The sequence below is a fragment of the Emydura macquarii genome, unplaced genomic scaffold (assembly GCF_026122565.2).
Source record: "Emydura macquarii macquarii isolate MOO-44397 ecotype Brisbane River unplaced genomic scaffold, CSIRO-AGI_Emac_v2 contig_1644, whole genome shotgun sequence".
NCBI classification, from domain to species: Eukaryota; Metazoa; Chordata; order Testudines; family Chelidae; genus Emydura; species Emydura macquarii.
Window position 1 is genome coordinate 22,760,720 of NW_027131781.1, and position 18,204 is coordinate 22,778,923.

Below are 18,204 nucleotides of genomic sequence, written 5' to 3' on the forward strand. Positions count from 1 at the left end.
TCTTTAAGTTGCCACAGGACTCTCGCTGTTTTGTTAAAAACAGACTAACACAGCTACCCCTCTGGAATAGATAAAGGTTTTATTCAGTAATACATTTTATATCTAATAGGAATTATTTCAATTCAATTACCTGTGCTGTAGCATGTACTTGTATAGTGTTTACTTTGGTTTGTTCTTCATAGACAGCAATGCAAGGACTAAAAGCAATACTTTAATGTGAGACATGAAAAAAAACCCTGAACACTTGCTTTGTTAACTAATATATAATGCTTGTCAGTATTTATTAAAACTAGAAAGATAGACATTTTAATGTCTATTTCCAAACTAATGGATTCTAAAAATTGTATTTACTGTATCTTGCCACACAGCCCTTGAGGGCTTGTGTGCATGTCTCTTAGTAGGTGGCAAGCCAGGATGTAAATCTATAGCTCGCCATGCACGAACTGGACATATGGACCCGGCTACTTTGCACCAAGTTCCATAGCATACTCATATGTACAGCTATTTAGTATGTCAAAGTGCACTACAGAACTTAAAATGCATAATAACAAGGTTCATACTGAGAGTTTCCATGCAGCAGACTAGTGTGCTGTAGATTCACGCCTCGCTTGCCGTGCACTAAGACCTTGTCTACACATGCGGGTTAGTTCACATTCATTATTAGATGGTGTGCAATATGTAAGCCATAGTAATAGCGCACACATGGGATGGCTGTCCCCTCTTTCAATTTGCATCACTCTGTATATGCCCTGGGTTTGGTGCATAGAAAGCATGTGGCATTCTTGGAGGGGCTCTGATGGGTCCTTTGCTTCATTGCTGAGCTCTGTGCATTCTGGAATTTTTCTCATTGCACATTGTGGGATGTATAGCAGAAGACAGTTAGAAGCCAGTGATATTCTGGGATGGGATCTCAAAAATCCCATGATTCTGCTTTCTCTGTCCCATGCATCTTCTTCTGGATGAGCCAGCACCATTTTAAAATTGCTGTGCTCCTGCATGGACCCAACAATGCTCCGCACTGCTCTGCTGGCAACTGCGAATACACGGAAGTTATCTGCGCTTCATTTGAGCTCTTAGGGACAGGTGGCTTCAGTTTTGGACTGTGCCTACTGTACCACTGAGCAGAAGATATGGCTGCGCCTGCAGCAGCAGCTGCTCCAGCATCAGTGAAGGAAGAAGCACAAGGATGACTGAGCAACTGTTACTACACAAGTTTTTCTTAGAATAACTTCACATCATATAGTGATGTTTCTTGACTCAGGAAACCAGCATCAACTGGTAGGAAAGGATTGTTCTGCAGATCTGGGATGACCAGCAGGGGCGAGAGAATTTCAGAATTGCAAAGACAACCTTTTGTGAGATGTGCTGAACTAGCCCCACGGCTGCAGTGACAATATACCACATGTGGTGCCCCTTACTCATGAAGAAGAGGGTCACCATTACTATCTGGAAGCAGGCCACCCCATGAACATTACCAATCTAGCCAACCAATTTGGCACAGGGAGCTAGACTTTTTGGACTACTGTCATGCAGGCATGTAATACTTTGCATAAGGAACAGCTGCACTACATTACAAAACTTTGTAATGATCAGAAGGTAGATGGCTTGCCCACATTGGGTTCCTAAATTGTATTGGGACAACTGATCGTACTTATGTGCCTACCATTTGCTTCCCACACCAGAACTTGGAAAAAGCAGTGTTTTTCTATGGTGCTCCAAAGCTTGGTTGATCACAGTAACATACAAATACAGGATGGACTGGAAAAGTCCACTATGTTAGGATCTTTCAGAAATCAGCTCTGTTTACCATAACAAATAAAGGAAACTTTGCCCCCCAGGATCACTATAGACATTAATGGTGTGTAGATCGCGCCACTAATCCTGAGACACCTAGCTTATCCTCTGTTTCCTTGACTAATCAAGCCATTCATAGGCCACTTGAACAGAATGAAGGAACGATAACTATCACCTCAGTTGTTGCAGAATGACAGTGGAACATGCTTTTAGCATCTGAAAAGAAAGGTGGTGCTGTTCACGCAGTAGATTGGGAACTGCAGAAAAAAACCTTGCCTAAATTATAACTGCATGTTGTATTTTGCACGATATTTGTGAGAATAAGCAAGGAAGCCTTAACACTGCATGGGAAGCTGAGGTGTAGAGATTAGCTCAATTGTTTGAGCAGTTAGCAAGATGTTCACTTGGGAAACAGTCAGAGCAATATTGTCAGGGGTGCTACTGCTCTCAGTCTCAGGTCTGAATATATGCAGTTGTACATCCAGCTGTTATGTTGAGGAAGAAGGGGTTTGGAAGAAATGGACAGAGTGCATTGCAATTTCTTTTAAGGGTGGTTTTTCCATGTACAATGCACTGCAGATTCTGTATAAATTAATTTTAAATGTTTGTTATTGAACAATTACATAACCAGAAATAAACCTTTATTTAAAACAACAATGAAACAGATTTACAGTGATACAGTGCAGTGGAGGGCAGCACACAATGGGGGGTTTCAATACACTGCTGAGTATATGGCTTGCCTCTGCAACTTCTTGTTCTTCTGCCTTCTGGTATTGCGTGTCAAGGCTCAAAGTTATCGTGGACATTAGATGGCTCAAAAGAGCTGGGGTCCCAGGTGCAATTATTCTTGCTTCTAGGTTGTGCCCTCATGGCATGAACTTGTAAACAATCAATGATTGCAGCTTTAACACAAGACAAAAGCAGACTGTCCAGATGTTCATCTGTCATTTTCAAAACATATGGGGGGCAGAACAAACAGCCAGGGATAACCTGAGCTGCAAAAGGGAGGAAGGAAGGCGTCGGAGACTCGCAGGCTTCTAGCTCACATCTGGGAAAAATGGTTGCAGCTGTAGGACACTAGGACAAGGAGTTGGCACAGCAGTATAGTATAACACATTTTAAAGACGGATACTTATAAGCTCAAGCTCCCTCTGGAGGATCTGCACTCTGAGTCCTGGGCAGGGTTTCTGGCTGGGAATCAGGCTCGCTTCTTTCAGGGTCATCAGGGTCTGATGCCCAAACAGATCCTGGCTTTCCAGGTAGAGCTTTTCACTGTCCTCTTCATGTTCCTCTCTGATTCTTGCTGTTCTTTCTCAGTAGGGCTGCAGACTCAGTATTAGTGTAATTGCATAATATCCTGTCCATCTCCTCAAAAAATGGACAGGTTGTATTTCTATCCTGCCATTCCTAGCTTCAAAGCAAGTTCCCCTGAGCTGTTTGCTCTTTACCTGGCATTGGTCAACATCCCAATTGTGACCCCTTGCAAACATCTGAGTAACAATCTCCAGAAACGTATCTTTATTGCAGTGGTTGGCTCCCAAGAGCTTATTGCACTGAGCTTGTTGCTTCTCCCCAGATGGTGATGAGATCTAGGGTCTCAGCACAGGCTCCGAACGGCTGCTCGAGGCACACTATAAAGGTTGCTGGACTACTGCTGTAATGCCAATCTATTGGAATCCAGGAGCAAATGGTCTGATCCTGGCACTATGCCAGTTTGTAAACAGGAGAGGATCATCCAGTCAGCTTGACCCCAGAACAGCAGAGGACACACAGGTAAACCAGCAAGTAATGGATACTTGCAAAGCAGTGTGGGATAGCAGTTGGAGAACTGCCAAACTAGTGTGCAGAAGCACTGCATGGACATAAATAATTGACTGCATTAACTCAATACGCATCAAACTTAGTACACTTTGAAAGAGGACTCCAGAGTTTGCCATAAATGCAGTTTAGTGAACTCCACGGAATTGCATCATATGTATGCAGGCACTTTCAGACCAGATCAACTACAGTCCAAAGTAAATCCCCTATGTGGACAAGCCCAAGAGAGTAGTAATAAACTGTATGTGTTCAGTATATCATGAGGTTCAGGCACCAGTACCCTGTTTTTTTTAGTGTCGGGTCATGTCAACCTTTGGCATATCTATTTAATTGTCTCGTGTGTGCAACTTGACTGATAAAGTTGACAGCTAGTCAGATATAAGAACCTATTAACATTCACACTAGCTGAAACATCTACAGTTAGATAGAAGGTTATTATGCAACACATGTTGATAGATGAACCTCATCCTTGATAGCTGCTTCAAGAGCAAAGTGTCAGCATAACATGCCTCAGCAATGTTACCTTCCGTCTAACAGGCAGCATTTAGAGATGACACTCAAATTATCTTCACAAATTCTCACTTCTGAAGTTATTTTAAGAGCACCAGTGCTCCATATAGACCAGAGAAAAAACAACATCTGTTTCAACAATTATATATAGACAATATCTTTTATATAGTAACTCTTTTCTGCTCATTTTCTTTGAAAGTTTACATTTAGTCCACAGTAATTTCTTCCCAACATTCTCATTTGTTATTCCATTTGATGATTGTTACTTCGAGAACTTCTTCTTACAAGTTTACTAGCCAAACAACCTCATTAAAAGATCTTGTTTACTATGGAAGGCTTGTGAGTCAGCTTATTTTCATGAGGGTTAGTGAGGGACAGAAGCCAGATATTACTTGAGCATGCTTATGCACAATACAAACATAGTACAGGTCAATTAGCAATGTGAATAGTTTAGTCCTCAATAATTCAAGTTTCCCTACTTCGATGTGCAGATGTGCCAAATGAGCTACTGTGCAAAGAGCTAGGCCACTACAGCTTAAAGCAAGGCAGGATACAATAGAGGAATTAATTCAGAATTGGGCCTTCTATGTTCCACTGGCCAATATCCAAAAGTCTATTCAGAAAATAGTGCCAAATCTTTGAGTAGGCATAAGCTAAAAAAAGCTTCTTTCATCATCAAGGCCCACTGGTCCCTTTCATAAGTTTTTATAGTATTGTAAGAACTCTCTTACAACTGACTGGGTGCCAGTCCAAGTCCTTGCAGCTGACCGTGGGCCAGTCAGGGTCTGTAGAACAAACTCCCACAGGACCTGTTCCAAGAACAAGGAACATTTTAACTTTGCCTTCTCTAACTAAACACACAGCAATGTGTACATAAAAAAATTAAGAACTCTACCAAACCACACTGTACACACAATTCTCCCCCTAGGGAGAGAATAAACAAACATGTGACAGATGTTAGTCACAGTGTTTAATGCGTTACTGGGAGGCACTCGTATTACAGTGATGATGGCTGTGTAAGAACCTATTAAAGGTGGGGTTAGTAGCACCTCCTATTAAAATTGCGTGATGCTTCCCATAAGACCCTGTTTTCAGTTGCTTTTAACTTGCTGAACTGTTTGGGCTTAAGTTTTCCATGCTGTAACTGCCTCAAGCTTTTTAAAAATGTCATTTAAAACAGTTCAATCATTTCTCAAAATGAGGTTACAGAATAACGTGTTTTGCCCCTTCTAAAAAAATTCTGGGACCTTTTCTTTAAAAAGCACTAGCATCCCCATGTTTGTGAGCAGGGTCTTAAACTAGGTAGGAAGTGCCCTTTGTATCAAAGATGCTTTTGCCATCCCCCCAAAACGCACACAAATTTGGCCACATTATAAGCTCTGGGTGAAAAGAAACACTTCACCCATGCTCAGTGGAGGCTTGCTGGACCTTCACACCTACCTACTCCCGCCTCCCCGGAGTCTATGTATGCAGCTGAGTCTTGAAAATGGTGATGAAGGGGGTTTACCCTGCAATTGCAGCTCTGAGTTACTGCAGAACAACGTTAGGCATCACACCAGAGAGCAGGGAGACTTCTTCTGTGCTCTCAGTGCTCCCTGGGTCCAGACAGCATAGAGCATGAAGCTGCCAGATTCAAATGCAGAGGAGACGAGATCTGGAGCAGAGGACCATGTAAAAGATAAATTGAGACTGGATGCTGGGGTAGAAGGGAAACTGGGTGTTAGACTAGAGACTGGAATTGGGATGAGACTCTCCACTCCTGAGGTTTAAGACAGGCTAAGTGAGAATGGTTCCATCAAGGGCTATTAGCCAAGAGGGTCAGGTATGCAGCCACATGTTCCAGGTGTCCCTAAACTTGTGACTACCAGAAAATGGGACTGGACAATAGGGCATGAATTACTAAACTGCCCTGTTCTATTCATTCCCTCTGAAGCATCTCATAGTGGCTTGTGTCAGAAGACGGGATACTGGGCTAGATGGACCACTGGTCTGACCGAATATAGCCATTCTTATACTCCTATAGTGATGGTATCATAGAAGAGCTCATGAGGGAATTAATAATTCTGCCTTCAAGGTAGGGTCTGAATAGCTCGCAGTAAATAAGGCATGGGGCCACATGCTGAACAGTGAGGATAAAACAAAATACTGAATAACTACTCATTTAGTGAACACCATTTATTCCACACACTGAACGAGGCAAAAATCCAGTGGAAAAAAATAGCATGTGATCATGTAGTTAGACTGTACCGCAATGACTATGCGCAACAGGGCCAAACTAAAGTTGCAAAAGCAAACTATTCTGATTTTGCAACCTTAACATTCCTTTAAAATGTAGCTTTTTATGTGTTATGTAGAACAGAAACAGAAGCTAATATTAATTTTCTTCTTGTCTGTGTTCCTATTGTAAAGCAACTGTAGAATCATTTTAGCTTTAATATGGCCTAATATGAATACCTCTAATGAATGTTTGCCTGTAGCCTCACCCAGAATTACACACCTTACCTTTAAATAAAGTCTACATTTATTTTTATATATATAAAGTGTGTGTGGGGTGAAGTAATCTTTTACTGGACCAACTTCTGTGGGTGAAAGAGACACGCTTTTGAGCTACAGAGAGCTCTTCTTCAGGAAAGCCTGTCTCTTTCACCCACAGAAGTTAGCCCAAAAAGACATATTACCTCACCAACCTTGTCTCTCTAATATCTTGGGACAAAGATGGCTACAGCACTGCAAGTAACACATCAATATACTGTATATGCAGAATTTCCCATTTACCCTAAAGCTCCTTGATGAAAAGTGAATGATGTAAATATCTGAAGCGGGGCATGATTATATCATCATAAAGTAACACCAAAGTGAGCTATAAGCATTTCACAGGCTGCATTCTCAAAGCAGCACTCTGAGCATCAGGGAGATTTTAAAAGCAAGTTCATTTGAAATAAAGAACACTTAACAGAAACGGATGGCAATCTTTCAGAGTAGGGTAGAAAACTGTTGTAAACAAATGACTCATTTAGAGGGTGGCAGTCAATTTCATTTGCTTGCTCAGCCTGTAAAACTCATCTGCTTTTGGAGGGAGAGAAAGACCTGTGTTGAACTGTAGCACAGAGTTCTGAGCCCAAGGCAAGGGGAGAGCTATGGCAGTTTTATACTACGTTTGCACCCTTCAGTTCTGAGTTGTTTTAGGTGCTGGATGGACCTAGTGTAACAGACAGGCCTCCAAGACTGCCTAGGTCCCAAGCAGTCTGCCTGGGCTGTCCTATAGGCTGAAGTGCTGCCCAGAATCTCTGTACTTGTTAGAGCCATAGTTCTGCTCCCAATATCCCCCTCCCAACCGTTGCCCTGTCCTCCATGCCAGGCTTTTTAAGTTAGTTCTCTAAAGCTAGACTTCAGGCCATCCTCCATAGTGGGGAAGTTCTTCCCCTGGAGTTTGAACTCAGAGCTTTTAGGGCCTCTTTATGCCACTCCCGCCCTTTTATTCAGTATAAGAGGGCCAGAGTAGGGTTGAGAACCTCACCAAGGCATTCTAGTGCCCATACCAAGGATGGAAGAGACTATTAGAAGTAGAGGGAGAGGACCAAAAGGATCAGGACTGAAAAGAGGAAGTAGTAAAGGTACATAATGAGAAAGATTTTAAGGGAGAAAACATTGAATTGATTAAAAATTTAGAGAATTAGCCGCAAGAGAAAACATTCATTAATGTCTTTTCAGCAACATAGAAATGGAGCATAGGAAGGAAAAAAAATTAAAGAGCTAATGTTTTCAGCTTTTAACGGAAGTTAACTGTTGGAAAAGTAGGAGAGTCACACCATATGATCAACCAGCTCTATGGACTACTAACAAATGCAGTGGATTTGAGATCCATTGGTCAGAGGTCATTTCTGAACTTGGATTGCCTGATTGGCAGACAGCGCGTTACTAGATCACATTACTAGGCCAACCAAGGGAGAGAGTTTGTTTGTGCCATTTTACAAGATCCTGAATCCTCTAAAAACCCCACAACTCTGGCTCAGAAAAATCAGACATTATTGATCACTAAAGTTTGTTGAAACAGTTGGCTCTAAGAAACAGCCATTCCCTCCCTTCACCCCTCTGCCCCACTGTATCCATCTTAGCAAGGATTATTACCCATAATTAAAAGTCCTCAATAAAATGTGCATCTTTACACAATGAATTTAACACTGCCTTGCTGCTTCTTACATCTTAACTGGAACATAATTTAATTATTTCACAAAACTGTAAAAAGAGAAGGTTTTAGATAAATAAATTTTCCAAGGCAACTTGCAATCTACCCCAAAACTATCCAAGGTGCACCTGAATACACAGATTACGTACAAATTGTTGGGGGACTGGATGACTCATTACTGATAATGAAACACTAACCTTTTTATCTAATTCAATACAGCCAGAGTTGATAGTGGCCTCAAATCATTACTATCATTGTGCTGTTTGATAGCTTAATTTAATTTTTAAAATATAGTAGCCTTAGGTTTTATTTTGAACAGTAAGTAGGTAAGATTTCAGTTACTGAAACCAGTTTTCTTTTATTAAGGGACACCCATAGGAAGGGGCCCTATGTCAATAAGCGGACAGCGTTAAATACCAGTTATAATTAATCCTAGGTGAGTTAGTGGCCTATACTACACTCATTAACATTTTAGAAATTTATCTCTAGCGTCAGTTCCCAATAAGTTCTTTATAAATAAAAGTTTGTCGGCGATACAAGCACATTAGGATTTTGAACATACCATGTTGCTGTGGTATTACTATTAGAGCCAAAGCAAAATGTTCTTTACAGAATGCATTTTTTACATAAGTTACACTCAGATCAGAGCTGCAGGCTTCAAGAAGCTGGAACTGTGGATTAGCTAGGGATAGGCACATACGTTTTTTAGAGACTGGTCCAACAGTGAGTGGTGATGTGTTATTTATCAGGTTCCCTCACAAGGTAGTTCCCAGTTCTTCATCTAGAATGTTCAGAGTTCTTGGTGCTAGTTTTGGCTATGAGAAACTAATTCGGACCCCTTTTGGGGGAGCCTTGTCCCCAGCAAGGTGCCCACCCATTTGGTGGGGAGGGGAAAACAAAAACCCACATATAACCAAGAGGGAAAATTAAACAGAGAAATGGATGAGCCAGTAACATGCATCTTTCAAATCATTTTAGGTATATCTACACTGCAAGTAAACACCTGCAGCTAGTCCATATCAACTGACTTGGATTCGGGCTATAGGGCTGTCTAGCTGCAGCATAGACATTGGTGCTCAGGCTGGTACCTAGGCTCTGGGACCCTGCAAAAGAAGAGAGTCTCAGAGCCCAGGCTCCAGTCCTAGCCCAAACATCCATGCTGCAGTTAAACAGCCCAATAACCCAAGCCCCGGGAGCCCAAGACAGCTGACATGAGCCAGACACAGCTGTTTAATTGCAGCAGACACACATCCTTACAGGCCACTATTAGCCTGGAAGGAGAAACTAAAGAACAAGGAGCATAAGGCACAGTGAGAAACAGAGATGACAAAAAAACCTTGAAAACAATTGAACACTGAATTGAGGGGCAGAGCTTAGAAATGAAGAGGAACACTGGTGAAAACACAATATAGCAGCTGGCTGTAGAAGGATTGTGAAGGTTAAATTAGTGGAATCTTTTTGATGCAAGACATTTTAATTCTTTTAGCTAGAGTCACCATAGTGACACGGTCTTAGCTTTTCAAAGGGCATAGATCTTCATTTCTCCTTTAACGCTTTAGAGCACATTATGAATCTTGCAAACACACCTCCCCCTCAACATTTATAATTTGTTTCTAAGACATGCAAAATTGTTAATTATGTTCTTTAAGACTTCCTATTACTTCCACTATTAAGATAAAGGTGGGGGTTCGGACTACAGTTATGTCAAAACATATGAATATCTTTGATAAAACAAACTACGTAAGTTACTTAGACCAAATATAAAAAAAATAAGATGTTTCCCCACACACAGTGGTTTCTGCAAGTCTTCTCCCCACCAAAAGTCAAGCATTTTGGCTTCTCTTAAATAGAGCTGTGTCTGATAAGTTTAACATGTTTAACTGATGACAGTTATCTATTATATGTAGTTTTTAAAGCAGTTTATTGGGGGGCAGTGCCATTACCTGTAATGTCCCTTTATAGGTTCTGAACACACTTCAGTCTCTAGTGCTGTTGACCCAGCACCTTATGAGTTCTTAAACATCTCTAAACTTGAAGAAAAACCATGATCTTGCATCCACTACATAACATTTTTGACAAAGTTGTCTTTTACAGTGTCTTTTAGATTACAAACCAGAGCAGACTTTTTTCTTTGGTTTGTTAACCAAGTTAATGTATTCTACTGGCAAATTCCATGGGGAAGTTGACACCAACTTAACATGTTTTGCTTAATGGACAAGAATCACACCAGAGGTAGAGCATGGAAGAGTGGTGGGAAGAGGAGGATGTTCTAGCAGGAACAACTCCAAGCAGGAGCAGACTGCATCTAGTAAAAATGGTTGATGAAATAGGAAGAGGCTAATCACCAAGCTTTTACTTAAGTTTAGCTAAAGGCCATGATACATTTAACATTAAAATGCACTAATGATTAGCTCAGTGACTTTCAATAAAATGTGCTTCAAAGTCAATGGGAGGAGAAATGTTGAATGGACCGTAGGGAATGTTTGTAACAGTGCCTGGAGAGCATGGGGAAGAGAGTATATGCATCATGTATGGCAAGATAGGGGCTGCCCTCTCCTTAAGATCTGACTTCCAGTTGGCTGGAGGGATTAGGCTAGCTGATTGGCTCTTGTGTTGCCCCTCTCCCCCTGCCCACCTATTTAAACTCTCCCAGACTTTTCAACAAAATCTCTTGCTCCTGCTGGCTGCCCCACCCTCGTTCCCCTTAATTTTATTTTAGAGGAATTTTTTAAGATGCTGCAGATGAGTAATTGCCTGTTTTGTGACAAAGAAGGAATTTTCCCCACTGAAGCCAAATTGGCAAAGATCTGATAGGCTTTTTTATGTTCCTTACAGAATCATGTAGGGACAGTTGGATTGAAAGCAATCAGACTTGACAGTTTAACATTAGCAAAGTAAAGACCATTTAGTTCATCACAAGCTGTGGTCGGTGTCCACTGCAAATAAAGGCTAGAAAGGCCAGATCCCAGAGGTGAATGAGACTTTGGATTTTGCTGGTGGACTGTGCACCTTAGGAGCAAAGGAGACCTGAAGTCTTCCCAGACTGAGGTTCCCTCTTGATAATTTTTCCCTCCCCACTCTGTGTGAGAAAGGGGGAGGATTCAGCAGTGTACTGAGTCCTAAGAGTGGACCAAGGAGTATCTCTATTCTGAGTTACTGGTTATATGGTGGTAGCCTTAAAACCCCACACTGGCACCAAATGCCAAGTATAAGTATAGCATGGGCACATAGCACCCCTCCCCAGCATTAAATAAAGTTGCGGTTTGCTGCTTATATCCATCCCATACCTCTTATCATTTTTTCACCTGTGTCTTAATCAACGTGAGTCTCCTAAGAGATAGGACTTCATTCAACTTAAGTCTGATGATCCACGCAGCTTAAAGTTGACAGTTGCTACAAGAATTTACAAGCATTTCCCCAAAGTAAAACTCACTATGAAATGCAGAGTTTGATTACCAGTACAATCTGGTTAAGAGAAGCTTGAGATCAAATTCAAAGTTTCCTTCATACAAGACTAGTTGTACAAAAGCTGTCACAACTCTAAAGCGTGAGGTTTTAAGGTTTGTGGGTTTTTGTTTTTTTTTTTGCTCCAGTAAGTTTTGCAAATTCCATTCACCAAAGCTGGAGCTCCAGCAAGATCAGTAAAGTAAAAAGTAAAAAAGGGAAGTCTTAACATTATATTTATAATTTTTAAGTGTACCTTTTGATTTATGTCTAATACAGAATTATACTTAACTACTGGGATAGACTTCCCAGCTTATCACAATGTTCACACATTCAAAGTAAAAATGCTTTTGCTCTGAAGGAGCTGTTAACCTCATGGCTTCCAGTGACATACCATAATGGCAGAAACCATAATGTAAGGAAGCTCCAACTGAAGATCTAAAAGAAGTTGACTAGTACCACTACTCCACCTTCCCTCCCCAAAAATTGGGAATATTGCTTTGTAAGAGACCAAGTAACCTGTTTTATCCCTCTGCCTACTCCCACCCCTTCAAAACACATAATTCATTATTTCTACAATTTAAACTAGTTCAATGCTTTTGCTACAGATTACTTTCCACCCCAACCAAGAGGCGAACTAACTAAAATCAGCAAGGCCAAGCTCCTAGATATTGCAATCAGGGCATTTAATCCTCTCCCCTCCTCCACATACATTGCACCACTTACTGCAAGGTTCCCTTATATATTTCAAATAAAGATTAATATAGAGGCATGGTCCAGCCATCCTCCCACGCTTTTCAACTAATAAATAGTCTAAGGCCTGCTGTCAGAAGTGAGGTTTCTCACTAAATTTTGAAAAGCAGACTTAACAAGCTGTTGATTATGGAAAGCAGGAAATTTGATACTCTGTGGCTGAAGGCTAGTAGCTAGGCATGTAAGAAAAGAATGCATAGACCTTTCACTGCTTCAGACACTGGAGTCTCTAACCAAAGCACTGATTTAATTTCACGACTGCTCTGCACAGATAGTTGACATTACTAAATGCTACTCCCATATCAGCTTGTTAAATTTGAACTCAGACTCAGCATATCAGTATACTAAACCAGACTAACTGGAGTCAAGAGAAATATTTTGGGAGTTGTTTTTAAAATGAGTCACAATATCCCCACTATAATTAGATTTACTATATAATTAACAAACTATTACAGTAGAAACCTATTATATTTTTTTAAAAGGCTGCAATGATACATGTATTACTGTTTATAGTTTTTCTTCTAACAGGTTGCTGAATTACTAACAAAGACAATTCAATCTGTCCTTTATATTGGTAAACTTTTTACAGAACTGTTTGTAAAAGCTTGTCTTACATTAAAAAGTCAAGGGTCAATTGAGAAGAGAGGTATCTGCACGTTGTCTTACACAAAAGAACCTGAAACTCACTAACTGCTGCAAATCATTATGTCAGGTTTTCAAAAGGCAGCCATCATTCTAATTTGCATACACAAATCCAGACATTTGTGCATGCATGAAAAGTGTGTTCACAACTGTGAGCACAATTTGAGAAAGACACTTCAGCTCCTTTGAAATGTGGCTATCCAGGATCATGTTCTAGGTTTTAACTATGAATACACACTGCTAGAAAATGGCAAAAAACCCACCACCAAAAGCCACTCTTCAATATTAGACAAGCTATTTGCTACATAGTGCTTCAAAGGTTGTCGAAATCATAGGAGGGGTTAATCCATGAACATGTCTGCCAAGAAACTTAACTACTAATTATTTTCATTAGCAGCCTGAAGTTTGTCTGGAATTTTTATTCAAGGCGGGGCTTCTAATTTGAATTTGCAACAATTTAATTTACTTTACATTTTTAGACATCGGACATTAAAAATACAACAACTGTTTGCTGGAAACCATGAGAAGGGCACTTTAAGCACTATGATTCCACAGTTTTCATCTTCTCAATGGAATATTTTTAATAAGTAGATTCAGACTACTTTGTTTTCTACATATTAGGGAATATTTCACAAAACACAACACCACTGCAATTTAAATAAGAGTTCCCTTGCTGATTTAAAGTTTCCAATACAATCTAGTACCTTTTTTCAAAAAGTACGTACTCCAAAACAAGACACGCACTGATAACTTACGATCCATTGTGATTATTTTTTGTTGAAATGTAATATTCAGACCAATATTTTAAGAGCTTCTTTAAAATAAAGGTATTGACGTTTTTTTTTTCTTGATTAAAATCACTAACAGCAAATGACTGCAGGCTTGGGCCCTAATCAGGCAATACTTTCACTGAAAGAACTAAAATCTGCAGGATAGGACTTCAAGGTAATACTACAGCAATTCTCCAGACTAGTGTTAGGGGAGTGGTAGCTCCCCTTTCATTTGTATCAGCAAGGGAGTAAAATAATGGAAATGTCAATTCACTAAGGCTAGTGTGTACTTAAAACTTCAGTAAAGTTTGCAAAAAATGCTTAGTTGTTGCATTGGTTGCCAATTTTGTTCATAATTAAGAATATTATGCAAGTCTGAAATTTTGCAAGAGCTTCTGAATGACTTTCAAGAGCAAAGGATCATTTAAACAAGTTTATAAACCTATGTTTCTTGTGGCTTAGACAGTCTATTAACAAATATAAACTGCATCATCAATTAATACAAGATTGACAAATTTCTGAAGTTTAGTTTGAAAGGAGTTTTATTACTCAAAAAAGTTAACTGAAGACTACTAAGAACTGGAATTTGGACAGCAATGTTGTTGGAAAAGATATTAAGTTACAGTATAAAACTAGGGCTGAACTTTTTTGGAGAAAAAAGGGGAGGAAACATTTAAAATTCCTATGGCTCAGGCTGTATACAGATACAAATAGTATTTTATGGTTCCTCTGCTCAAATATTACTTATTAATTCTCTACACAGCAAGTTTCTGCAAAAACATCTTAAAAACTGATATAAAGTAAATCTGAAAGATTATATAGTAATCTATTCTTTTTAGGCATTTAAAATGTTGTATAGTAGAAGTTTTAGCTCAAATTTGATTTTAAGTCTAGGAGAACTTCAATATTTAGACTACTACATAGTAAGGTAAGTCCTTTATCTGAATGTAAATTAAGTGATTGTTATGATTCTGAATTAATATTTGAAGTTCAGGTGTTCCACTGAGAATTTTCACCAAAAAGGGTACTAAACACTAGGAGAGACCAACTGAGATTTAAAAAAAATTCAGTCATACTCCCACCCCCATTTATTACGTATAATTCATTCAATATTGCAAAAGGCTTTAATAAGTTAATATCATTATAACAACATTTATAAACGCCTTGTATTTATGCTTTGATCACAGGCTATCAGTATACTACAAATCCATGGGCAAAAAGATATATGATGTCAGGGTTTTTTTTCCAGAAAACTCACCTCGTGGGGTCTCCACAAAGTACTACTTGATTCCTTTTTGCAGATACTGGCATTTTTTTGAAAGCCACTAGTTTTTTCTTCATTTCCAAGTGTAAACTGTATGTGCAACTGGGAAGTCCCTGCCTTAGGACGATTGTATTTAAGACTGGATAAACAGCAAGAAACTTTTTGACAAGATTCTTCTAATGAAACACTTCTTTGCAGAAGAAGGTGGGTTGTCCTCATTTGTGTATTTGGTCTTTCTGGTTCATTTATATTAATCTGAAACTCAGAATGTTTTCTTGAGGGTAAACATGCAGATGTGCTACGTATCAGTTTTAAAGGAGGGTACTTCGCATCAGAGTACAAATTTAACTCCTTTTGTGATAACTCTGGACTGCAGAATCCATTAACAATTTCATCCTTCAATGCAGATGCTCTTTGTTGAGTGAAATGAACTGAAATACAAGAGAAGCTATCAGATGTTTTTTCACAAGTTGTCTGTTCAGTGCTACTCGTGGCCTGATTTTTGTCCGGTAATGAACTATTCAAGTAAAGTGGTTTAACATCTCTAGTTTCACTAGAAGAGCAAGCAGTTTTAGATAGTCGAAGTCCATTGACTGCTGTTGAAAGGAACCCTCTAGAAGTAGTTTGATCTTTTTTTTGTGCCAGTTCAGTAGGAGATATAACTAAATGATGTGATGTTTGATAGGGTCCCCTACTTGGCAGAGGACCCAAGCATGTTGGAGAAGTTGGTGGGGTAGTGGAAGGACTCCTAGGGAAAATTACCAATGATGAAAAACGTCGTAGTGGAATTTTAGTTTTCCTCCTCATTGGCAATTTCACTTGCTCCAAACTATCTTGATCAAAAGTAGTATTATTTTTACTTCTACATAAAGTTTCCTGAGATATATTGTTCCTATAGGAATTATATTTGTTTGCTGTGCTTCTATACGAAGCGTTACTGTGTACAATACTACTAGAGAAAGTACCATCACCTGTGGAAAGAGTGCAACTACTACTGTCACTGATGATACTGTTGCTATATGAGCCTCCATCACTAGTTATACTTGTACATGATTCATAGTCACTGCCAGTGCTATTGAAGGATTCACTGTCATTGCCTGCAATACCGTCAGGACTGCCATTGCACATAGTGACACTGCTCAAATGGCTGCTGCTGTTTAGCATGTTAGATCTGTAATCAGTCATATTCCTGCTACAAGAGTTTCCTTCATTACCAACACTGATGAAAGTGTCTTCACTAGTAACTACTGTATCAGACTGAAAACATCCACTATACCTTCTAGATTGCAGGGAAATCTGCAGTGAGGTGCTCTTTTTGTTCTTTTGCTGTGAAGAAACAGTTGAACGCTGCTGTTGATTAATTATTTCCTGCATTACAGGTGGAAAAACAGTTTGCCTGGGAGTCAGCTTCATTTGTAGAATATCAGGTTCATAATTCTGTGAAGGTCTTTTGAAATACATATGAATGTTACTATCCAAACCATCTCCAGAAGTTTCTGATAATGGATCAGTATTGCTTCTCCGGTCTGCAAAATGCAATCTTAACTGTCGTGCCATTTGTTCTCATTTGCACACATGTTAGCGAGTAAGACCCATAAAGCTCCTTTCGGAGAAAGGCTAGAGGCAGCTGCAGAGTTTAGATCCAGTTCAAACACATCACAAAAGTAAGATCCCATGAAAGATGCAGCCTTTGCCCCAATTTTGACAAGATACTAACGAGTGTATAATAAAAAAGTACCTCCTGAAATAAGTTAGCCAGTCCTTGATCTGCAATTTCTGGACTGTCTGATTGCTTGTAGTCAGAATTCATTCACTTACATAGCACATGATTTCCAACAACCTTCACGCTTAACTCAGCTGCAGCACACTGACACACACTGCCAACCTTGTTTCAATTATACCTTCTGTAATTTGCATAAAGGAATACAACACAAGAATATTCTAGTTTGAGTTTAACACAGCAATTCTTGCTGCAGCTACTCTAGTTGAACCAGTGTGTCTGTGCTTTCCGCAGCAGTATGACTACTAATATTTTTACCCATGGGTTTAGAATTACAGGAAGTTGGTAGGAATGAAGTCCCATATGACTGAGTATGAAACCTAGGATTGAATGTCTAAACAGTAACCCATACAAGTAAACTGGTGAAATCTGCAGTTATGCAAAAGCCAATGAACTATGCCATTTCATATTAGCAAAAGGTTCCAAAAAAATTAGGAGTTATTTTGGAAGTCCTAAGAAAGCTATTTGGCAATCATACTTAAATGCTGACACTTAACATTGATTTGCATTTCATGGAATGCTACACTGTCATATTAGTTTGATTTTTGTTTTGAAGGAGATGTAACTCAGTTAAATAAAGCCATAAAATTTCTTCTGGTTTATAACTTGCCACTCAACATTCAGCCTAGCAGAGGTTCTTTTTTAATGAATATATTTTAACCTTTTTCAAGCTAAAGATTTGCGGTGTTAGATTTTTTGCACTTTTACCACTTTCCACATCTCAAATTCAAGTGCTTAAATGATTGGCCAGTAGTCCATGTTCTGGACTAGTGTCTGTATATTTATGAATTATAGATCCAGAGTATTAAGTGTTCAACCATGCTTTTGACATGCAATCTTCAGGTCTCTACTTACAGTCATATATGCACTGATACAAACTGAAGAAATGTACATACAGTCTTTCTAGAGATGCACATTATAGGTTGCATATTTAAGATGACTGCATAATCTATGGAGTACAATTTACAGATGAAGACTACTCTAAAGCTACATTGTATAAAATATTGTAGGCAGACTATATAGTAATCTCAAGCATTCACAGTTAACTGCAGTAACAAGATAATAATTGTACCTCCTTTGTTAAGTGCATTGAGATTCATTGATGAAAAAACACTATGGAAACACAGTCTGTAACCAAGCTAAAAAATATATTAGTAATTTTTCCTAAAAAATGGGTGTTTGCCATATTGACAGAAAAGGCCCTTTGCTGGCACCTAGTGGGACTTTTGGAGAAAGGCAGTCT

The 18,204-nt window shown here is 39.3% G+C and overlaps 1 protein-coding gene across 2 annotated transcripts in view; it reads right to left on the minus strand.

Annotated features, from left to right (window-relative positions):
* NEDD4 (NEDD4 E3 ubiquitin protein ligase) overlaps positions 1-18,204 on the minus strand; it is a 100,845-nt gene that overhangs the window by 43,507 nt on the left and 39,134 nt on the right. The window contains exon 1 of one of the 2 annotated variants that reach the window (XM_067555886.1): positions 15,176-17,211. The exons of the other annotated variant lie outside the window; for it this stretch is intronic. Coding sequence (XP_067411987.1) covers positions 15,176-16,738 — 1,563 coding nt within the window. The 5' untranslated portion in view covers positions 16,739-17,211. Of the gene's footprint in view, positions 1-15,175; positions 17,212-18,204 lie in introns of those variants that run through there. 2 annotated transcript variants of the gene reach the window in all.